This window comes from Plodia interpunctella, chromosome 13 (genome assembly GCF_027563975.2).
Source record: "Plodia interpunctella isolate USDA-ARS_2022_Savannah chromosome 13, ilPloInte3.2, whole genome shotgun sequence".
Taxonomy (NCBI): Eukaryota; Metazoa; Arthropoda; class Insecta; order Lepidoptera; family Pyralidae; genus Plodia; species Plodia interpunctella.
The window spans coordinates 7229597-7255431 of NC_071306.1; the positions used below are offsets into that span (position 1 = coordinate 7229597).

General features: G+C 34.5%; 1 protein-coding gene across 1 annotated transcript in view; it reads left to right on the forward strand.

Moving 5' to 3' along the window:
* Positions 1–2918: 2918 nt before the first annotated feature.
* The window catches only part of LOC128675066 (ataxin-2-like), a 213729-nt gene continuing 190812 nt past the window's right edge, over positions 2919–25835 (forward strand). The window contains exons 1-2 of the mRNA XM_053754176.2: positions 2919–3020; positions 4139–4346. Of these exons, the coding sequence (XP_053610151.1) occupies positions 4163–4346 (184 nt within the window). The 5' untranslated portion in view covers positions 2919–3020; positions 4139–4162. The remainder of the gene's footprint in view (positions 3021–4138; positions 4347–25835) is intronic.

The following is a 25835-nucleotide window of genomic DNA, read 5'->3' on the forward strand; positions in this document are numbered from 1 at the left end:
TTTGACTCCTATTAAGTACACCGATATGAGAGTAATGGTAGTCAACGTGGGGGCAATCAGAGTCAAAGAAAATCTAGCACATATTGCAAACGTAACCTAGAGCTGAGTCCCACCCGGTGCACTCCGAGTGAGCCCACATGAGGTACATCTGTACCACATCTCGTTGTTTCTTTCCAAATTGTTGCATACTAGGCACCTGCGCATCCTGGGCTCCGATGTTCAACGGCTGAGGAAGATAACGGGAAACCGCTCAGATGAGAAAAAATAAGGTACTATCAATAACACCTAATTAAAATTCAGAGCAATGTTTAATATCAGCATCAAGTATACTCGCAGGCGTTTGGGTTGCGAGTTATGATTTCGACTGAATTCATAGACAGGGGCAGATCTGGTCCATGTAGCAACCTTGTGCGATCAAAATGTGAGGATCGCCTAAAACAAGGTTGCCAGTGGCTTTTCGGCGCCCTCTAATAATCGGCGCCCAGTGCATCGCAGCCCCTGCACTATAGAGAAAGCGCACCCGCGGTTTCGTTGCATCACAGTCAGGAATACAAGCGGTACAAGTAACAGAGAGATATGGTACAGATGAGGGGACTCTTAGGACCAAGGCAAAGGCACAGCCCTCGAAGCCAGTTGCTATTAGTTTGTAGCTTTAAGATAAATATTATGAGTATAATTTCTTAGCAGTCTAGTTTTATAGAAAATAAGCATTTATGCTACATTTATGCATGAATAATTTTGACTGAATGTTTTCCGAACAAAATAAAATAGAACGGCAACCGAAATACATCTCATTCTGTGAAAATTGTAACTGTATAACTATGACGGTTGATGTATGCCTAGTGACAGATGGACAGACAGACGGACAGCGGAGTCTTAGTAATAGGGACCCGTTTTACCCTTTGGGTATGGAACTCGAAACAAAGAATGTATGGAGCAGTGTACAGCGTCGACAACAAGTGACGACAACGGCGGCGCTCGGGTCACGACCTCGTCTGAAATTAGACCGCGCAGGCACAGGTGCCGGCCAAATGTTACAGGCTATGACGTCATCGTCTCGACACTACTTTCTTATGACACTCTGCATCTTTGAATATAACATCCACAAGGACGTTACAAGGTATTAACAAATAATTTCATTTATTCTTAGTCCGTTTTGTTAGTAACAATGAGATCTTACCTACGTTTAGTAATACAAATCACACACACAACCTACATGGAATCTCCACCAGTCACTGCTCTAGTTTCATGGGAGACTGCACAGCAGCGACCGATGTACACACAGTCCAGTCTGCTGGCCACCATACTTAGCTCATTATTATTATTATTATAAATAGTCAACGACAAACTTATTTAACACTTTCGCCAGTATTCGACATTCGTTAACCAAGTTAGCAGGTTAGCCTGGATATTCTTATTTATGTGGCGTGTGGCCCGTCCTAGAATAGATCGCTAATTATTATTTTTAAGTGAAAACTTCTTTAGCGGCGGCTTTGTGCACTTTTTGTGATGGGTAAAAAATGTTAAGCTCGCGTCAGGACCCGAAAATTCGAAAGATGTCACAAATGCACAACGTTAGTGTTTAAATTTTCACTTCTACCGCACTCACGGAGTACAACCTGTTTTATTATTTATGTTGATCTATAAGGCCCACTCTTTATTCATCCACTCGTGCGAATGTCATACGAAACGATCAAGGGACATACAACATTGGCTGAAAATGCAGCAAAAAGTATACCCTGATCATTGCCGTCAGAGTCAGAGTGTAAGTGAAATCCTATTAATATTACAGAATGCGAAATTTTGTAAGGTTGTATGTATGTATATATTTAGTTTGTTACTCTTTCAAGCAAAATTTACTGGCAATACAATAATACAATAGTCTCTTTCAAGCAAAATTTACTGGACCGATTGTTTTGAAATTTAGTACACGGATAAAATATAACCTGGAATAAATTCCCACGGGACCGAAGCCTCGGGGCGCAGCTAGTATTTTCTATATCAGACCTTCACAGGTGGCATCTGGGTAAACATTTGACTTGGTGTACAGTTCAATCAATTGTTCAAATTGACCTTAACGCACCGAGTCAGACAAATTTTATCAGCAGATTTTCCTCGCGTTCAGCGTGCGATATGATATCTTATCGGGTTGTGACCGGTCGCAGAAATGAATAAGTACTAAGAATAAATTCGTGTAGCTCTACTTCTTATCGTAGGTTTAAGTAAATCATTTTTGTAAATTTTTAGTATTCGAGTCTAGTGACGTGACCGTTGGTTTTGTTCTAGATAGATATGGTTACAAACGTAAGAAAAATGTCTAACGTTGTGTTCATTGACGGTGGTCAGATCATATTTTCTTTACGAGGGCAAAAATTGGGATACTGTCTGATGATGACAGTGGATGTATTTATCTGCTATTGAACGTTTTAATGTTTCATTGGGACTTAACACACCACAGATACTGACTCCTGTGGCTTACCTATACGCAACATTATTAAATATCGATGTGTAGTTTATATAGAGAAATAAAAAATATGAATTTTAATATACGGTCTGAACTATTTCCTAAATGTACATAATTATCAATAATTTTTCGAAAATCCCCTTATTTATTGAGGAGGATATTATAAATAGAAAGTAGTCATCAAATCAAATGTAGTTATGTTAAAATTTTGCAAGTAGTGAATTTATATAATTATCAATTACAGATAATTGTACAATTTATTTTATGGCCTTTATTCGAAACAAACAATCAACGATACATTGTTATACAAATTTTAGAAATGGTTATGAGAATCGTCGGAATACATTACATTAGATAGTGTAAACTACAAATATTAAATGCAAGTCGTGAGTTCTTCAGGCGATGTCACCGCGGCGTGCCACTCAGAAGGTTAAGAGCCCGCTATCGTTCGTTATCAGTACACGTAGGTACCGCCCCACTTGCTCGTTTGACCTGACACCTCAGTTATCAGTCGACTCCGATAATAACACGGCGTCACCGTACCTGTGGCTTTTAGGTAACCGATATTTTCTTTTTTTGTGTACGAAATTTTCAATTTAGAATACTATAAAAGTTGCCAGTGTTATTTTAAAATTTCGCATTCTTTTGTTTTTAATTACACATTTTCAGTGTTTGAAAATATTAAGCTAAGCAGTGTTTCCATAATTTTTAAAGTATTTTAGGCTTTGCATCAAAATTTTGCTGTTCCAATTGTGAACTTCTCCGCAATAAGCTTAAGGTAGAAAATCGTAAGAACTAATATGTATATGAACTATATTAGCCTTGTCAACATGAACGCAATGAATGCAACATTATTTCAGTTTCAATTTATAATCTTCTGTTGCGTCATAAGTATGACTGTTTGTGTGGTCACAGGTTATACATTCAATAGAGCATAAAAGCATAAACTTGTTATTTTTCCACGTTCATCCATTTTGATGATCGATCTAAATTGTAGATTGTATGAAATTGTATATTCCGGTATGAGTAATGTTATCTTTGTTTGTTTGAAGCCGATCACCTATTGCTGCAATCGTATATTTTATATATATTTTTGTATTTATTAATCTACCTACAATTCTAAATGCAATTTTTGAAGTTTAATACCTAGATATGTACATATTTGTGATTCTTTATTTAGATATACTATATATATATATATATATATATATATATATATATATATATATATATATATATAATACTATAATATATTATGTATACTCCTAGCCGCAACTTAATGATGTTTGACATTAGTATTTGAGTAGCTTTGAAATTGAATTTATTTTGCCTGTTTGAAATTGAATTTATCATATTAAAGTATAAACGCATAAAAATCAGAAGTTCCTATTTTTTTGAAGAATAAAAAAAAATTGTCCATTATAACTTATTAACTTTTTACAGCGAGTCTAGGACAGCATGAATACTAACAAATACCTGGTCATATGAAAGGAATCGTGCCTAATAGAGTAATATGAAACAAATGCGAATACACTTGACAAATCATAAAGAAAGAACCCACTGAAACGTGGTAAACATATTATTAGGATAACTAAGTAGGAAATTAGGCTAATAAACTTCCAATAGGTTTCAATAAGTATCATATTGAATGAAATGAAAATTGAACACCAACAGGTTATAATTGTTATAAGTGCAAAAATGGAATCCACTGAAGATTCTCAGTCACCCAAAGGGAAGTGCAGTGATGATCTAGAAGTGACAAGTGATAAATTGATGATGAAAGTGGAACCAGATGATGGTGATGAAGTGAAGGCAGTGGTCAATAGGAAGAACTGTTTGACGGATATTATTGATCAACTCAGATGCCAGAATAAGCTGAAAGGTGAGTGAGTGTTGCTCATAGCTTTTTTACAAGTTTTTATTCAACTTGCAATTTATGTGTGTTCGGATGGAATCTTGTAACTCAATTTTGAAGCAGATATATTTACCACATTGAGCTGAAATTTTGTATACACGTTTAATTTGTTAATTGACAATGTGTTATTATGATAAGCATGACCTTAACGGTTTACTGCATGGGCATGTTTTTTTCGTCACGCATTGAACGCATTAAGATCTCAAAATGTTATTGTAAAATCTTTTTTAATGTCTACTCAGTATGATTAACTAAGTACCTATTTTAGCGCTGGGTCTTTGGAAAAAGGACCGCAGCTGGTAGGTGTGAGGGAGCTAAGATTTACAAACCTGCAAATATACATAAATATAACAAAATTTTGTTGGACATAACTTATGTTCTCGCAATACACTATTGGCATCTAGATAAATTACCTAGTTGTGTATTAAAATACCCCTCCCATTGGATATCCCATTAATATAGGGAATACGTTTTTAAAACAAATTCTATGAGGACCCTATCCCTAGTTTCTGCGTACCCCCATCGGAATCAGATAATAATGTATAAGTATATAAATTCTATGTACAAGATTACAAAACAAATTTTCAAAATTGGGAAAATACAATTAAATCCATCTACCCACATTATACAAAAACGCTTTGATTAATTCGTTGAAACTCAATGAAAATTAGAATATAAAGGAACTAATTTACAATTAATGTCTTAACAGGGAGATATATTGTTTCGAACCCCATACATCTTAATCCGCCAACCATGACCAAGACAAGTCGCTTTGTTGATTTAATTTTGACAACAAACTTGTGTTTATTTCATCTATTGAAAGGAGAGTGAAGACTTCATCAATTTATTGTTATTTACTACTACGAGTACATACCAGGACCGTAGTAAATAACGGTACTGGCATGTAGTAGTCATATTTATTTCTTATCGAGTGTATCGCTGCTAACTCTGATTTCGATGATGATGAGGTGATGACGATGTTATGCCAAAGTACTTTATACCAAATTTCAAGTAAGTCAGGAGTATTTTTCGGGATAAAATATATTATATATAAGATGTTATATCGCCAAACAATTAAATCGGTCATGCCAAAATCTATCCACCCTCATTTATGTATTACGAGTAGGTAGAGTGTAATATCGTTGAGTTAATTTAATCCCACAACACAAGTCTCGAAATTACTTTGAAGCTAACTCTATCTGTGTGATGTGTACATACTTGCGTACTGAAATTTATTTAATACTTTCTTTGTTCCTCTTAAGGTTCGCATATCCAGTTCCCAACCTCTTAATCAATCCTCTCAATTAGCCTATCGGATAGACTCGGATAAAGACTGCTTTTCTCCTTGAGTATTAAAACAACCGGAGAGGCCAGTGCAAGACGATGACTCAATTGAAAAACTGAATTTCAACTATGTTGTTTTTAAATAAACTATTGAAAATAAAAACTACATGAAAAAATCTTGGAATCGAGCGGCAATCGAACCCTTGCTCCTACGACAGTTTGGCCGAATTGATTAATTTAATTACGTATTACGCCGATGTGCGGCCACTCGTGTTTGTTTAATACTCAAAGGCTTTTCTTAATGAATGAATAAATCTAGCGAATGCAGCGCTTCCGAAAGATAGCGTTAATCAGCGCAAGCGCAAAATTTATTCACGAATCCAGTTGAATTATTACATATATATATACAGAACATTAGTAGAGCATACGTGAATAAATAGTTTTCTTCAAACAAACAAAGGAGCAAAATTGACATATCGATATCTTAATTGGACTAAAAGTATGACTGAAGTTTCAAAAGCCAGTTTTTCACATAAAATTCTGTAAAATTGCCCACTTCCTTCCCGAGCAGGCATGGCGGCCGCTGACATTACTATCACTTTAAACTTGCGATAATATTTTGATGCGATAACATCATAGCGATGACTCATTCGTCCAATTCAAGAAGTATTCTTCTCACATCCACAATCTTTTATCTGACCGCCTAAAAATATACCAGCTTTTTTCACTATCTCTCTCATCGCTCAGATGAGAGAGAGAGAGAGTTTTTCCGGTTACTTCCGCAGCCAGAGTACGCTTTCCTACTTTTTCTTTTCTTTCGGCCAGATGGGAAGCCCTTCCCATTATATAAAATTGAAATATTTAAATTAATTCTTTCACGGTTCATGGTTTAATTGATTAAAATTAAAATATATCGCAAATTATTGTATAAAAATAATACAATCACAAATTATAATGCACAACCTGGTCTGGCGTTGTACAAAGAGACAGAAAGATCAAAATTAAAAAATATATAAACAAGCTTCTTTTGGCTCTATAAATTCCATTCTTCAAAGACTAATGAGTCTTTGAAGTTAAATGTGTGAAAAACTTTAATTAAATGTGTGTTTTATAAAAAAATATATATTATATAGTAAATTAAATATTACATAAGCATGGGAATGATAAGGCCAAGTGGGATTTTTATACATTTACGTAATGTACTCGTTGCTTTTATCCTGAAAAATTTAAACGTAGATTGGCTAACTTACACCGCGACATCACAAGATGGCGCTACTGGTAACACACACGAAGTGATTGTAGTCGAAGAGATAGCATCTCCATTTGAATCGCGCACCAGATACTCGAGGTGTTATAAGTCATAGCAGACATATGAACAAGAAAGCGTGACTACTCAGCAATTAAGCCGGTTTCAGACTAGTCGACATAAAATAAAAAAAAAACACAGTAGCAAGTAATTATTGTGAGGCAGGGTGATGACTTCAGAAAACAGAATTATGTTTAATCTATACCATATCATTCATAGTATTGTATTTATCATTATAGGCCCGTTCGGCTTCGCTTGGGTAAAAACATAATAAATTAGAAAAATAAACCTTCCTCAGGAATCACACTATCTATTGGTGAAAACCGCATGAAAATCCGTGCAGTTTTCAGCGAAAAGATAGACAGACACGGCGTACATTAGATCTCTAAGCGGCAGAAAAAAATATAGATATCTGTTGTCTGTGTCTCTGCTGCTAAAAAAGATATAACCTGAAACCTACCTACGTGACACCCCTAGTGTTGCAGGCGTTGATGGGGTGTGGTGACCACTTATCATTAGGTGGGTCGCATGCTTGTTTACCTGCGTGGTAATTATAGGTAAAAAAAATACATGTCACATAGAAAATATTACAAAAGCCTGGGGGCTTACCATCATCATTTAACGCGGTTCACTTTACGACCTAAACTGATCTGGATCGCAAATTTAATTTTTAACATGAATGCGATTCATTTTAGGTTGTAGGAAATAAACTGCGCTGCATTTGAATCGTTCTTCTAAAGATAATGCTAGGCCTGCTGATCGTAAAATATACTCGAAATGAAGATCTTAATGTGAACTAGGCGTTACAATCAATGGCGGCGTGTGCCTCTTCTACTGCATCTAGATAAGGCAGGTGAAATGGTATCACTAGTTAAAGACAATGGTACACCCATAGCGCTATCTGCACTTTTGTTTATTGTCCAAGATCATGGAGTGTTGAGGTCGGGCTTAAAATTTTTGTTAACAATAGAGTGCATGCTAATTGCTAATTTGTTCGCTCTGCTCATTTTGCTAGATACTAATGGTTTCCTGTAAGGGTTTTGCTTTTATGCGTCTGGCTTTGACGCGGATTTAACCTTGTAAATTTCTTACGGGAATAGTATATTTTTCTGGGAAGAATGGTCAGGATTCTATATTATGTCCTTCCCCGTACTTCCAACTATGTATGCGAAATTTTGAGAAATTAAGTTTTTTTTTTACAATTTTGCTTTATTTTCTATTTCTTGCGTTTAAGACACAGTATTCAAAAATATTTCATATCTTTACAATCGTTTTTATCGGTTTTATTTATGACTTTCAAATGAAGAAATTCATTTAGTAGGTCCTGCTAATCACTAAACAAACATTTTCCCCAAAAACTATGTAACAAGTTAAGTTAGTACATCAATAACGTTTTTATCAAGAGCTAAATATTTCCGCAAGAATTTAACAGTGAAGATGAATCATAAAAAATCTAGATGCGCTGTTACTTTACATTACATATCAATCTTCATGTCGGTTGAGCGCACGTGCGGTCGTGTGCATCTTATTTTTTACATCTATGGTAATGTGCAATTATGAGGCACGCAAGATCTTACTGTTAGGAGGGTAGGTCGGGGGAAAGAGAGCGTGTGGGCCGATGACCGCTAGCCGCTGATGAAAAAACATAGTTTCTTCAGGTAGAAACCATAACTATGTTGAAAAAATAAAAAGAACGAAATAAAGTTTTGACATTCACTCTGGTTGGTTGGTTCCAAGGATTGCCTCAGTGTGGACATGTGGCCAGTGTGATGGGAACCTTTGAGCCGGGTATGTCCAAGGTGGTGATTGTGAATAAATTTTAATTATTATTTTTATTGAATTACATGAAATTAAATTTATTTCATATCCATTTAAATCATTGTACTTTTCTTTTAACAAAGGTGTAGCGATGTAAAAAGTGAAAAGTAATGGAAAATATAGTAAAACCACAGGCTTGACAGTTGGGTCTGTAATTGGCATACTCAAAGACAAACCCGATAACCCGACAGATACTTATTTGTGTCTGCAAGTAGGTAGTAATAAGTTCTAAGAGTTATTCCTGTAGGACAAACGCTTACTATGCTACATTTAATTTTGCCACATTGCCAGGGTCAGTAGTAGGCTGTATTGTATTCGAAACCACATAACTTATCGCTTTACGTACGGTTCATTTAGAGAAGAGAGAGATCAATATCTAGTCCAGGGGACAAACGACACGGGCCCAGCGTGTGTCCACAATGGCCGATTGTCCAACTACCAATTAAAGTTGCACGAATCAGCTTCAAGCTTGTCGGTAGAACTCAATCATTGCCTGTGATCTAGATTGCAATGATAATGCTAAAGGTTGTTAAGGATTAGTCTTGGACTGACCGAAAAGGTATAAACTGATATTAAATGTATTTTTCTAATTACCTGTACCTATAATTACATTTATCACAAATTCAAACATCATTGTGGCGTATTTCTTTTTTTCTTATTCTCATGTACAGTCGAACTCATGTGAAGTTACCGTGCATGGATCTTTATGCCGCGGTGTAGGAATAGATTTGCAATGAATTTGGTCAGGTTTATTGTAGACCCGCCAGAGTCATATCTTTGTCCCTAGATGCCCTTGGTGGTGTTTGTGTGCTGTTGACTGTACTATAAGTTGAAAATAGAATTTTAAAACATTATTAAGTAACCCTGGCCAAACCATTTATAGATATTTTGTCTCGCAAACAGGGTAAATATTTATTCAGTTCACTTCACAAACAGCTCAATACATAATATAACATCTTCCGAATGAAATAAACAGTGAAAGAAGTACGAAAAATTTCGTATGGGAGGCAAATAAATTTTTGTATTTTTTTTTGTCTCTGCCCACAAAATTAGTGTAGTGTAAAAATACCCCGTATACCTACTTTAACAGAAGCAGTTTGTCCGGGTTGAATCGTTGTACAAACAGATTATTGGACCTATGGAAAATAACATTATATTCCCATAGGGCCACATCATAAAGAAAACTCAGGAAATTTCGTAGTTGACGTCGAATGCGTCATGCGTGTGTAGCGTCAGGCAGTGTCGTCGATATATTGCGGCTACTGGTGAGCACGAGACCAATATTTTATCCGGGCGGTCTTCATTGCGGCTCGAGTGTTGCAAATAGTATCGATAAATAAACCCTAAAAAAACAACCTTTAGGTGACCGTGTCCGTGCTGTACGTAGGTCTTCCCTTTACTTTTCCACCCGACTCAGTTAATGGCAAAGGCTGGTAATTCTTGAAACAATTAGATGAGGTCAGCGTCTATCTTTGCGGCACTCAGGTCAAAAAGAAAATATGCTTCGTGAAAATTTGATTCTTTACGTACAGAGACAACCGCACCTCATGTTATTCTGCTTATGATTACTATGCTACACTTATGCTTCGACAACAGTGGTGCATTTTCAATGATTTCAGAAAACTTTAAGCGCTGTGCCTGTAGAAATTTTAAATTTTACTATTAGAAATTTGTCTCGGACTTGTCAAAAGTATTACACATTACACATACAATATTACAACAATAATGTTATTTAATGAAACAGGGGTTAAATTAAATATTATTAAGGGTTATGAATTCAAATTCGGACACTGACACGATGCGGTAAAACCTCCTAATTTTGAAATTGCAACATTATATCGACTAGTCACAACCCTAGTCGCCGAGAGAAAGAGGCGTGCGCTGGTTGCTCTCATTAATCTTTCATTTCTACGTTATATTATTAGAGGAACAGGTTTGCACGGATGCTGGGGAGGGCAGCCGGGGAGGGCAGCGAGGGGGGGCGGTATCTGAACCCAAGTGAACCCTCGGTGGCACCTGCCGACCGACCGGCTCCTTATAAGATACACTTCTATTATGCCCAGGTCATAAATGGCAACTTTTAATGCAATATCCTCGATTGAGAGATAAATATTGAATATTGCAAATAAAGGATTGTACAAGGAATTGAACGCGTTCATAATGCGTTGCCGTGTGCCAATGGACGATATTATAATTTTATGATCTTGATAATTTTATGATGTTAGTGGCTGTTGTTATTAATAGCGGGTTTATTTATGAAAAAAAAAGACAATAGAGACAATATCTCTACAGTAGATAGTTAAGTTTTTATTAAAATTTAGGAACAATTTTCAATGTGGTTTATAATTAATTGGTAACTAATTACATTCACCTGAATCGGTTAATGTAGTTAGTAACATTTTATCCGTGGAGAAGATGGGTGTTTCTCCATTTGAAGATATCTGTTTACATAAGAGACGAGAATGTTAGTATGTAGCCATATTAGTAAAATTGTTTATTTATATAACAGTACGTATATATCATATAGCACAATACAATTTCAAAAATCTATTATAACTATTTGCAGCGACCTCCTTAGATATCAATGCAATAAACCACCCAATATCATAACACTACTTTCTAACAATCTAGAATAGTAGCCATAACCTCCGCCAGGAATAGTCAGCCAGTGGTTCCAAACATGGTAAAGGGCAAAGAAAAGGAGCCACGGAATAAATAGGTATTTGAGAAAAATTACATTCCCCGTCTTATACGGCAATGGACTGGACATGTGTTGAATTACACAGATGATAAATGGAGTCAGCTAATGTCAAAATGATGTAGAAAACCCCAGAAAAACAAAATACGCTGAAAAGAGTAACTGTGGATTCGAGGTTGGCATATCTTTCAAGTGTTATTTAGGTAATTAGTAAACCGAAAGGTCCCAGATTCAAATCCTGATAAACAAATTCAAGTAAGTTAGTTTTATCGATCACCACTTCTAGTGAAAGTAAAAATCGTGAGGAAACTTGCGCTCCGCTTTATGGTTAGTGACTGAGATGTGTACGTATTAATTTCACGTAATAACCACGACACTCAGTCACGAAGAATACAATTCGATAGAAGAAGTCTAGAAAAAGTATAACACTCGATCGCTCTTAACATCCAACCAAGTCCAAGGAACATTAGAATAACAAACACACGAACTAATTCTAAGAGATATCCGCAAAGAAGATTGCATAAGTTCAAAAAATTTTGGCAAGGTTCAGGTGGATGTATAAATTTTAATTCGTTGCTAGTTTGAGAACCACTGGTGTATTGTATATTATAAATGTAGCCAGCTTTATTGGCCACGTTCGGGAATGGCCAGCCTGCAGCCATAAACCATACATTCAATTATTATCAACCCTATACCCTTCACACCCAGTAATTGGACGACTCAGCACTTACTATGTTGTAGGGTGACTATGTTACAATTAAATATAGGAAATATTTATTTCGAGCTTGAATTTCTAGCTTTATTTTTTTTGGTTAAAAAACAATTATCATTGAAAAAATACAATTCGTTCCTTCGTTTTATTTTTACGCTTGATGTATCAATTTTTAAGTATGGTAGTGTTATAAAATATGTATAAAAGTAAAATGATACAAATATTTGCAATGATAAAAAAAAAATACAGATTTGTTACCAAGCAATCACAGAAATTCACCTATGATCATGACTGTTTTCAAGAACATAAAAGACATCAGATAAAGTAAGAAAAGTGAAGTGTCGACATTTTTGAGAATTTCATTAAAGGAAAGGTTTATGGAAGAAAAGGTAGAAAAGGTAGGTACATGAAAACCAAGAAGCTATAAACATGTCAAGGAAAAAATAAGCGTGTTGTATTGTATGACTTGAAATAATTTACAATGGAAAAAAAAAACAAATGATAGGGACTTCACCGACAAGAGCTCAGCTCTTAAATTCTGATAATGATGATGGTGTGGTCACTCTACACGTGGAACACTTGAATATAACGACGGCTGCGTTCCTGAAAATTGATCACAATGAAGTAAGCGCTTCCGAGTCCGAGGCCCTGTCTCGCGCTCATTTATAATGGCGGATCTCAATTTCGAAATGCATGTTGTCACCCTTAACATAAATAATCACGGTTTCTTGTTGGAATTTACTCCTCCGAAGGCACTCGGGTATTTTCAACGAAAATTTAGCTAATGTGAATATATTTTTGACAAAACTGCGAGAGTAATTGTGATCAAAAATCACAGTTACTGCAGTTATTATCAGCATGAAATAACTTATGACTAACTTTTTAAATTACTTGATTTATAACTTAAAAAACTCTTTTTTGCCTTGATTTATATGTTTATCTTTACCACAAATATATCTATATATATATTTTTTGCTATACGGGTTGAGTAAAACCTTTATAATGTGCAACAAGAATTTGCAACAAATACATCTGAATCTGAATCTTATTCAGCAAAACTAATTACAATTATATTCAACTATTACAAACTAATAATTATTAGCTAGTAAAACCATTACCACGGGTTTCTCATGAATATTAAACGACTTCCGTACGAAAAACGTTGGAAAGACGCCCTCTGGTGGCAAAAAGCTGAGGCAGTCATCAGTCAGCGCTCGGGCAGTCGCGTGGCCGACGCGTGCCGAACACCAATTATGTACATTGGCTTTATAATGCGATGCTCATTAGAGTGACCCTTCATGGCTAATAGAGACGATGCGGCATTGAGGAAGAAATAAAAATAATGAACACTTTTATCTATTTATTGCTATTTTCTGCATAAGTTAAGTTTTTCATAAGCGTGAGTTGCACCAGTCAGCTTTCAGGTTAATGTTATTATCTCCGGTTTATTTATTTATTTATTAAATTACATTGTTCCAATTAAAAACATGACAAACACAGCAAACGATCTGGACAAACAGTTTATAAACATAGAAATAGACGTAAATATAGAAGCGGGCATAAGTTGCTTTCTAATCATTTTCAATAGTCTGTGCACAGAAATATGCCGTATCCATATGAAGGTGATCGGTTTCAATCGGCTAGGCGCACCCGAGTGGATCGCCTCAGGTCACCGCGGTCGGTTTTTACTAGAAACTAGCCGCGCCTAGCGGGTGTACTCGTTTTTTCTTGACTTGGCTGCTGCTCTGCCATGATTTTTATTGATGCTCTCGAGTTCCGGTTGGGTGTATTGCGAAATTACATTGCGTTAGTACATTCGTGATGATGTTACTATAGATTTGATAACTTTAAGATCATGAGATAATTTAGGGATCTTCAAAGCAAAAGTGAATATCTTTTTTAAAATAGCTTTATCTATCCCACTGCTGGGCAAAAACTTCCCCACTTTCTTTTCACGAAACCCGGTCCTTTTTTACCATCCATCTTATATTACAAAAATGATATCTGAAAACCAAACACGCCTTTTTTGGGTAATCGTTTACCAATAAATAAAGAACGTAAACGCACAAACAGACAAGACACAATTCACGATAGTAGAAAACATTATTACGACGTACAATAAAGAGTATCGTTAGACATGTGGTTAGTTGACAAAAAATGACTTGTGCGGCCATCGAAGCAGCGACCCGAACAAATCATCGGTTGGTAGGGCTGCGCATCCGGTCTTGAAGGGTGACTTACCAGCCAGCACTTATTACGGCAAAAACACAGGGCTCCAAGACAATGCCTGTACGAAAACAATCTACTTAGTAATTTAAAGAGCTAGTATTGTTTATGAAGTGGCCAGTAATATTTTAATTTTTTATGTTACGGAAATGATTTTGTGTTCCTAATATATGGTAAGTACTCTCACTTCTGAAATGTTGTTGCTGATTTTTTTTTTGTAATTATATTTACAAAAAAAAAATTAAGTATAAATTATATTTTAAAAAATAAAAATTAATACATTTTTTTTGTAATTATATTTACAAAAAAAAATCTATGTATCTTATATGAAATTTGGTGCAAGGGTAAAATATGATCTATTGAAGTAAGGTACTTTTTATCCCGGAATTTCCATGGGAGCGAAACCTTGGGCGCAGCTAGTTCATTATAAAATTGGGTTTAATAAAGATGTATTCTATCGCTTTTTCTTAAAAATGAATGGAATTAAATGAGTATCTACGCGAGTGCACACGAGCGGACTAACAGACTATTATTAGAACAGTAAGTTTAGGAGAGCATTTATTTTTCTATTGTTTCGGATTAAAAACGTGCTTCCCAATTAAATAATTCGTGCTTGGTTTCTAGAGCGTAAGGTGACTTGGCTTTAGCGTATTTTTGCATTAAATTGTGGGTGAAAGTTTACAGTTTTATTTATTACTATATATATTTTAATTTTGATTTAGATAAATTATATTGAGATACAGTTTTTATAACATTGAGATAGGTAAATTTTAAGCTATCGAAATGCCTAAATTGACATGACACACTAAAAAATCTATGATTAATGATACGCGAACCCAATTATCCTCATACAATCCACACCAAAACAGAAGTAGGCGATCCTAAAAGTAGTAATTTGTCGGAGATTACCGGTGTATCGTGTGATGCTGTCTTATTCAGCCTTATTAATAGTATTGTGGTGTTGTGAGGCGCATCAGTCATACCTTAACAATGTTATTGCCCAAATGCTGACAGCTACATGGAGCTAAGAATTCCAATTTAAAATCGGATGAGTGCTTTCGATTGCAGGATTGCATCGCTCTTTTTTTGTATTAATTTATCACTTTTGCAACAATAAAAACTACATCTAAATGCTTACAATAAACTTTTTTCTTAGCACTATTATTCATCTTGTAATTATTAATTTTGAACTTCAATTGAATAACACATTTTAATAATCTATAGTACAATAATAAAACTATCAGTAGACTTTGTCTGTACTGTATAGATTAACTGTACAGTACTTGATGGACTTAAAGTCTGGTATAACTTTCATTGCGATTCGTTGCTTAGAACACGAGATATTGACAATAATAAGTTACCTATGAGCGGAGGCAAATAAACGTGGGCGAAGCCGCTGGCAAAACCTAGTTTGTAATATAATTCCAACTACGATGGTAAGCGTATCATTTCAGCGCATAAGCTTAACCTGGTTTCGCTCTAAAACAATGCAGATGTTATAGATATTTCGTTTATCTATGTAGATAACCTTAAGGAAACGCGAACGATTCCGTAAACAAATCAGAAATAATAAAATTTCGAATTGAATTCAAGGTTATCATTGTATCGTACCAATAATATATGTTCACACGCGTAAAAAATTTAGTATCACCTTTTGCAGATTCTATCTATTATATTTATTTTCAATTTAACAATAATGTATATTATTTATTCTACCTATACCTTCTAATTTAAAGAGTGGAGAAAATAATACTTAGCACATTATTTTGGATCATGTATTGACATAAATTTATACAAGTCAACTAATACTCTGAGACGATATTCATCAACTTCTTAGCTCCGTGCGCCTTGGTTCGCTAGCCACCAAATTGTCTAAAATCCATCGAGCTGTGGCCACCGCCACTGTAACTGTTATGAGTCTATTATACCACTAACGATACTGTATCAACGGTACCCAGATTGCCTCCCTGACACATGCCGCTAAATTATTGAACAACAGAAGTGAAACTTTTGGCGATTGTGAGAAATGGGGAACAAAACGATACTCCGCGCACACTAGCGCCACCACGAATTTTTGTTAGTTCTAAACGAAAGTTGAAAATATATTTTAATAACAGATTGTGCCACACTACATAAATAATTTATTAGCAAGTATTACAGTTTTCTTACGATGTGATCACAGTAGACTAAAAGGAATTTAGTGATCACCGTTTTCTATTTAGTCAACTGTGACTATATACATTATGCAATGGACAACTATACTTATACGATGATATATGACTTATTTACTCTGACATGAACATTATTTTGTCTGGACATTGTAACTGGTCATATTTTTATTATACCCAACTATTTGATAAGGAGATAAAGATAGTTTTAGACAAACGTTTACCGTATAAAAAAATCTTGTTTAAAAATGACAATAACAACAAGGTGGTATTATTCTATACCTTTATTATTTGTCTCACATAGCTCGCGTCAAACAAATTGCGATATTTTGTCACAGTTATGCAATAAAGACACTGTGATGAACACACAGGGGGATTTGATCTAACAATCTTCGCGTCATAAACACTTAAATAGAAGCCCATATGTCACAGCACTTACATTCATGATTTAGTTAGGTTTTGGTTTTTCAGAATTTCCATATAAGTATTTATAAGCGGGTTCACATTTCAGTTTTTATAAGCGGGTTCACAGTATACTAAGCAGTTAAGGTTTTTTATCGTTTAGTTGCTTCTTAATAGTTTTTACAGGTATACACATTAAAATGGCCACTCGGAGCAGTAATTTCTTACTTTTAACATAAAAGAATGTTTCACGCTATCTTTAGCGCCTGTATCCCGTTCATCCTCTAACGAGGGATACAAAGTAAACCAGTCGCGGACCAGGCTAATCTACTAATACGGCACTTTTGAGTGTAGCTTTTCGTCTCATTTTCCTGCAATTTGTAAGTGAAGTATTCATTAAAATGGTATGATTGTACAGAACATGATTGTGCTGTGTTGTTTTTAACCCCGACGCAAAAAGAGGGGTGTTATAAGTGTTTGTGTATCTGTCTGTGTCATTGTAACTCCCAAACGGATGAACCGATTTTCGTTTAATTAGTTTTTGTGTCATAGATAATTTATTTTATCCCAATGATTTAGTGTTCTTAGCCATGTTTCATGAAAATCGGTTCAGCCGTTCAAAAGTTGTTGCGAAATGAATATTGAAAGTCGGGGGTTTAACAAATAAACATCAAGGCTTGAAAAGTACGCGCTTTTTGTTTTGACCACAGTGGATAAAAATTATACTGCCAATCTTGCACTGGCCAAAATAACTTAATTTTAAAAAATTGTAAATTATAAAAATAACACGAAATTATGTATATTTGTAAGGACGTCAAAATATAGCTATTATTTCTACTACATTTTTCTTATTTATAAGAGCATACGTTATTTGAAGATTTATAGGTCTAGTTTAACCTAAAATATATAAAATTCGATAAGAACCGACATGAGGTGTTACCTCGTTAATTCTGGTTTTACATTAAATCCAGTAACCTTTGGATCGAAACACTATATATTATCGAATGATAAGATTAAACATGCGCCTAAAATTTATTGATTGGAATATTTAATTCTTAGAATTTACAATTGGCTACTAAAACAAAAATCTGAAATATATGTCTGTACCTACATTTTTATGATGTCAGTATGTGTTGTTTATGTTGTTATGATTTTGTATTTAAATTGAAATGCATCTGAAAATATTGAACTTTCGGATCATTTTAGTGCAATACAACAAATGAATTCGAATGAAACTTAATAAATTTTATAATATTTTTCTTATAGGTATAATAAATAACTTGGAAAATATAATTACTTTTGAAAAGAAAATGCCCGCAGAAACTGCTCACAGTAAGCACCATGTTTGTATCGCGGGTTCGATGGATACAAAGATAGTAATAGGCACACACATCCAAAACCTTGGACTATATTTGTGATCACAGGTATCGAACCCAGGATCTCCATATAGAGGACAGGGTGGTCACCACTACGCCATGGAGGTCATCAAATTTAGTAGTAGTCACTTTCACCGTATGTTTGATCCTATTTATAACGAAATGAAGAAAATCCGTAGGACAAAACTTATAGGATCGTGGGAATTCTCGTCTGTCCGGTTTCCACTGCACACAATAAGTGCATCTCTTGATTATGCCTTGTTTGCAAATATGTCGCATTCACTCTGCAAATTGTTGCTGTGTTGTGGATAGACATCTTGTAAATGATAACACTACTTTTGTGCCACATCTTCCTACTCTTGCCTCTACTGTTGTTTAGATTTCTGTATATGTACTTATGTGAAGTGGTGATGGCCCAATGCAGGTTAAGACACTAGTCAGTTCAGGTACAAATCCTATTCGTGTCACCTGATTTTGTATAGCAATCTGACTTATGTGAAAGTGTCGTAGTTTAAATCGACTTTTCTTCCGGTGAATGAAAATATCGTGAGGAAAAATTCGCTCCAGTTGATAAATTTACCAATGATGTATGTGAAATGGAAAATTCATTGATGTTTAGTCACATTTTTTGTTTTTATAGGATCACTTCGTTTTCCATTCCATATCCTCCCGTGGATGTCCTAAGAAGTGACTAAGGGACACACAGCCTAGGTAGCTTATAGGTAATGACAGCATTCCCAAGGATTGACGTCAGGCAGGCGACCGATTGTAAAATCACAGCTGAATCTTCATCATTTTTAAGCATTTTTTAATTGATGGCTGATTTCGGGCTTCGCGTCTTCACAACCCCGAACTCAACCGGGAACATACAGAGTTGAGAGACTTCATTGTCCATCTGACTGTTTCTTTTCTTCAGGTTTTCTTCTTTGCTTAGATCCCTTATTTACTATCCTGTATGTCTTGATATGGTATGTTTACCAAGAATGATGCCTTGCGTTACTCGAGTCACATAACTTTCAACTTTAAATATATAGAAGACTGTGGTTTATGCCCCTCGTTGCCAACTCTCCCATGACGTATGGCGGGAAAAATAATGTCGGTTATGATGACAGAGCGAACAAATTGGTTTAGATGTACTGCGTGATTGTAGGGTTAAGACGCTGTGTGTATGTAGTGATTTATGGAAATATTTTTTCTCTATCGTTGCTGATCCAAGCGTGTTGTATGAATGTAGATTTGAAACAAGAAGTTACAATCATTAAGGATCGTGCTCAATTTTAATATTGTACAAGTATATTTTGACAAGTGCAAGATTAAGTAATCTTGAAAATATTTCACATATATTACTACCTTTACGCCACAACCCCTTCATACTTGTCTTGTTTAGACTTGGTCAATCAACATGTAACAGTTATGTTTTAGGGGTATACAATCATGTCTGATGTCTTTTAGCGGTTGAATAAAATCTGACACCACGTACTTTAGCAATAACACACTCGATAAGAAAGAAAGATGTCTGAATTAGATTAAAACGGAACCCAATAAATGTTTTGTAGATGTAGACATCGAAACATTTACTCTGGGTTGTTAAGATTTTTATTCAATTACAGTTGATTTTATTTTCTTATACATACAGTCGGGGCAGTTATATCTGGATAAAGTTTATCTATCAGGTCAAGTCAGGCCGTCAGTACATAATTAAATATCTACAAAGTTGTGATAATATATAGGTACAAAATAGCACTCTATCTTTATCTTCACATCAAAAATCATGTTAATTTCATGCTCCGTTTTGACGCGAAAGATGAACTAACAAACAGACGTTAGTAATTGTCGCGTCAAAATGTAGAAGTCTCTCCACATTTCCAATCATAGTTGGTATGAACTAATTTATTAAAAGAATACCTAACAAAATAATAATCAGGATTCTTCAACTACTTCTTTATCAGTTTCGTGGTTGTAACATAGTCACCTTTAGTTCACATAGGCCAAGTCACAACCCACCTTGACTATAATTTGTATGGAACACAACAAAGCGTGTCCCTGTATATTTACCCGTGTCACAGAGCACCAATAAATTTTCCTAGCCAGTGACCGTACTGGCCAAATGATAGTTCGCGTATTCAGATCATAGACAAAAAAGGTAATAGAGGACTGTAAAAAAAGACGTGTGTAAACTGTGTTACACGTATTGAAGTATATGTATGTCTGTATTTCATAAATGCGTTGATTTATTTAGAAATTAGATCTGCACAGGTCAAGTTTTTAATTATGTAACGATTCTTAAAGGCAAACTATTACTACTTGGTAGGAATGCCTTAAGTACATTGATCCTCGGGTCAAACCTAAACTTATATTTGTTTTTAACTCCCGACGCAAATAAACTCTTGACGGAGGGAAATGCAATGAATTGCAATGAAACAGTGAAGCTTCATTCAAAAAATGTCGGGTTTTATTATGTTTTTAAAATATAATTATGATACCTAGTAAATGCGAAATTGTCATGTCTGGACCGTACTCTCTTAGGAGATTTTTGTTTGTACACATTACTAAAGTAAATTTATAAATTAATAAATACCTTTTCATTGAGGAAATGTCAGTTTTCTTAGACACAGTTAAAAACGGGTTGTAGTAAAAGTTGAATGTCTATGTTTTACCTAGTCTATGGCCACCGCCTCAGGACGACCGCCATATCTCACGCGGGTACTTCCGTCGTTTACGCCGACTGGCTTACTTAATGCCACTTATTGTCTCCACTCTACTACAAGAACTAAACTATTAGTATTATAATATTAATTTACGATTAAATTATATTTTAATTTGACTTATTTAATCTTAGCGCAATAATCATTTATATTGAAAGCGATAAAAATGCACGAACATCGAGAGCTTTTAAATATCCTCGCGAATGAGGGGCAATGTTATATATATAATGTGTATTAAAATAATCTTCACGTGACAAGTTAAAGAACAGAATCCTACTATCCTACTAATATTATACATGCGAAAGATTGTGAGGATTTATGTATGTATTGTTTGTTACTCATTCACGCAAAATCTACCGGACGGATTGTTATGAAATTTGGTACACGGGAAGAATATATCCTGGAATAACATATAGGGCACGTCTTATCCGAAAATTCCCGGAACGAAACCCCGGGGCGCAGCTAGTCGTTTATGAAAGAAAATACAGTAAGAAGTACATATCGGTTTTTAACTGACTAGGTACTTATTTGATGACTGAGTAGACAGAGATGGACCTAACTCCACAGCAAGAACCTTGTTAATCTAGCGAACTCTTGGTTCCGACGCTCAACGGCTGGGAAAGAGACCGGGAAAGCCCATGTTCTTATTTTTCCTCGATGAGTCGACCGTTCTAATTGCTATATTCACTTTGAATTAAATTATTCTTGATTACAGTTTGCCACGACGACGTTAAGGCAGTGGCAAACTTTTATTCCAAAATTATTTAACATTTAAATGTTTTTCTTCTTGTTTTCTTGTGTTGCCAACGAATGAGTAAAATGTTTGAGAATGCTTGAGATCGGCGGCGTGACATTTGACACATACCGACTCGACCCATTCCATGTTAATGTATCTCGGCGTGTCAGGGAAATTGATACAAAGAGCTTGAAAGAGGCGGGTCGCACTTTGCGGTTTTTCTATATTTGACTGGTGAGCATTTTGCATAGCTTTGTGCCGTTTTGGAAAATTTCGGAATTGCACGGAAACTATCATGATAAGATCAATAACATTATATAAATTTCCTAAGATTTATTTCCGATTTCCAAGCCTTTTCCTAAAAAAATTCGGAAATTTTTGGAAGAAATATCCAAGAACAGATAATTTTTCGGCGCGGCACATGTTTCTCATAGAAAATGAGAAACTGAATATATGGTAAAATGACTTGGAATAGAATGGACGTGATATTGAACTTGCAAGATTTGTTACATACAGAATGAGAGTGAAACGCTAAAAGCTTGTAAAATATATTATCGATTTGAACCAGAATAGATTACATCAGATACAGGAAGCTAATAATCGTTTTGCCCATTGAAACTGTAACGTTTTGCCTAATCGGCTAATGGTAGTAATGATATCAATAATCTATCAAATTCCTTGCTACATCGTCTGAAGCTGTGGGCAACGATCAATTATTTCGAACGCGATTGCATATAACATCAACTGTTTGTCATTATATCCCCCTATATCTCTATGCTGTGGTAATAGTAGCGAATTTCCATAGATTTTGATAGTTTAATGTACTGTGGACTGTATTAATTTGAATTTATAATGAGAGACATGAGCGATGCCATTTTTCACACTTCACCGGCCACTTTGGCAGCCATTTACATCTGGTAGTCGCTATCACCACTCGCATTAGGCCAGTAACTCATATATTACTTTTAGAATCGATTTGTCTATTATCGTTTTTAGATTTCCTAATATTTGTTGAGATTATAAATAAGTGAATCGAATGAATCCTTCGTTCTCTGTGTACTCACATCATTCGATTGAACTGATAGTAACCAGTCTTATATTAGTAGTAGTAACACTTTGCGTGTTCCCACTTAACTATATTGTGGAAATATGTAAGGGAAAAAGTAATTTTATTTTCTCACAGGAATCTACGTGTAGTGTCAGATACACCGCAAAATGATCCTGACTAAACTTCAGGAATTGAAAAATAGTTTGAAATAGGAGGTTTCCCACTCTAGCAAAATTTAATTTAGGCTTTAATGTTTAAGAGAATATGTGGCTATAAAAGATTATCGTACAGAAGATTATAGTTATTAGTTTAAGGTGATTAGTTTCATTGTCGAAAGCTGAAAGCAGCCGGGCATTTTTCTGAATTTGTATTTAGATCTTGTTTTATTTTGAGATTTATTATTTTTTCTGTTATTTTTCACACTTGTTTATTCCTCTTGTAAGCTGGTGTACACGCAGCTTTCGACGATTTCTCATTACTTGATGCCCCTAAGTGAAATCCAACAAACAGTTAACAAATTGCGAAGAATTTTAATTCCGATCATCGTTAAAAATGTTCTGATTCATATTGAGGTTAGAATGTCACGATAAATTATTTTTGATGCCGAAAATATTAATTCTGACGAGAGAAGTAACGAGTATTATTTATCATTTCGTTATGACTTTTGATGTAATTAATATTAGTGTTGGAGTAGTATAAAGCTTTATAATATACAGTTAATTTATCATTATATATTGAGACCAGATTATGAAGTGTTTAGAGACGTTTAAGTAGTTTAAGTATTTTTAATTTTACTTATGATGTTCATGCATGAAATTTCATTACAAAAAAGAAAGAAATAAAACGTCAATAATATGTCATAGCTTCTTAAACTCATCTTGCTAGAAAATAGTATATTAAATGGGGCAATAGATGCTAATTAATTCATACATTTTGTATTTGTATAGATACAAAATGCAGTGAAGCAAATAATAAATTAAATTATTTACTTATATTATGCCACTACATGAGTTAGGAACAGCGTGAGTTCACTAAAGAACTGTACCTATATTTATCATATTTGTGAAAAAAATTTGAAACCCTTCACATATTTACATAGTAACATTAAACTAGGTAGCTACATAGTATGTACTCGTAGTACTTGCATTGACTTGATTCCGAATAAGGTATCGATACAATGTTTATTAAGTTCGAATTACGATCGATTATACAAATATTTCGAGCAGGTGTCTGAAGTAATTTGTACTACACCATTGTTAACAGATAAGTGTCATTCGTAAATTATACTATTATTCGTATATAATAATCAATAATTTCCAATTCAAATTATAATACTTAGTTGTATGGTAAATCAAAATAGGTATAACAAAAGAAAATTTGTTTATTTTTGAAAGAACTACATACTTAGATAGCTAGAATTTATAATTTTAAAAGTTAGTACGTAGGTATTTATAATAAAGACAAAATATTTCTTCACATACCACGGAGCCGACACATCCTAAACACTACAACATAGAGATCTTTAAAATGAGTGAAAAGTTTTATTGTTCAGTATATAAATCGCTTTATTAGTTATGTCACGGCAAATAAAATAAAAAACTTAGCATAGCGTAGTACATACAAGAGTATAAGATACCAAATATTCTCTATATTGGTATTAGTATCTATTTTTAACAGTCCTTGTTCCAGCGTGCAACAACGTGACGACAATTTTCATATTAAAATTAGCAAAATGGTATTTCTAGCATCTAGTTTTACATCTAAAACTCTCCCAATTTAAACATAACATACAATTAACTGTTCTGAATAACATCAGAGATCCTGTTACAGAATCCGCGGATACTTGACTAACAATCTCCATATTGGACTGAGAAATGCTTCGGCAGGTGTAGAAATCTAGATCAACGAATTCCCACTCAAATTTATTCAATAAATAAGCATGCAAATTATTTAAGTTAATTCAATTAAAATACATCTTTTTTTTATATCCTTACGTATTATATAAAAAATCGTGTCTGTCTGTATGAACGCGATAAAGTCAAATATTACCGGACAGATTTTTGTAAGGTTTTCTCCAATGTGATTGCTTAGAAAGCTAAATATATGCAAAATATATTATGGTTTTACTGATTTCATTGGTCAGTCTGTCAAAAAAAAGGAGAAAAGTCGGATTTTTGACGTTTTTTTGCCATTGCAATACCAAATAGAATCGTCAAGATTGGTTGATACTCGTAATCACCCAGTGTTGCCGCCAACAAGAGACAGCGCCCTCATTTAATTTCTTCACGTTCATGATAGACTGTACTACTACATCAACTTTCTCCTCAAATTTTGCTAAACAATTAAACTTGGACCAATGGATCACTGATATATTTGCTGTTTGATCCAAGTTAAGAACATCTGTCACGGAAAGTGTCTCGACACAGTGCCGCTACTTATTCGTGTTTCCATGATTGTATTTTCAAATCATTTAGTCTATTACTGTAATTTTGACTTCGTTATTTACAGTTTGTTATGAGACTACTTCACTCTTTTACTAAATTTGTGATTGAACCTCTCATTCCTTAAAAAAATACTTTTAAACCTTCATGTTTTTGTCTATGTCATACTTTTTAGATAGGTGTTTTAACTTTCAATATATTATAAATTATTTTATATCTGGCTATTCATTACAGAATGATTTAGTCAGCTCCTTAAATTTAGTCATAGCTTGTCTGTTTCGCCTCCTCTCCACTCTCCGAATCTATTGATTACAATATATTTGAGGCATATTAGTTAAAATCGGAAAAATGAATTGATACTTTGTCTTCAGCCAAATACTTGCAATATTTGTCAAGAGACATACATATAGGGGTGGTAATCAATAAAAGTTAATCATAACAATACAGGTAGTCAATTCAAATATGTTAAATTTCTAAGGCTAGCTAGCTTGGTCATTCCAGTTTATGTCCCATAAAAATGTGTTTAGCTGGAAGCA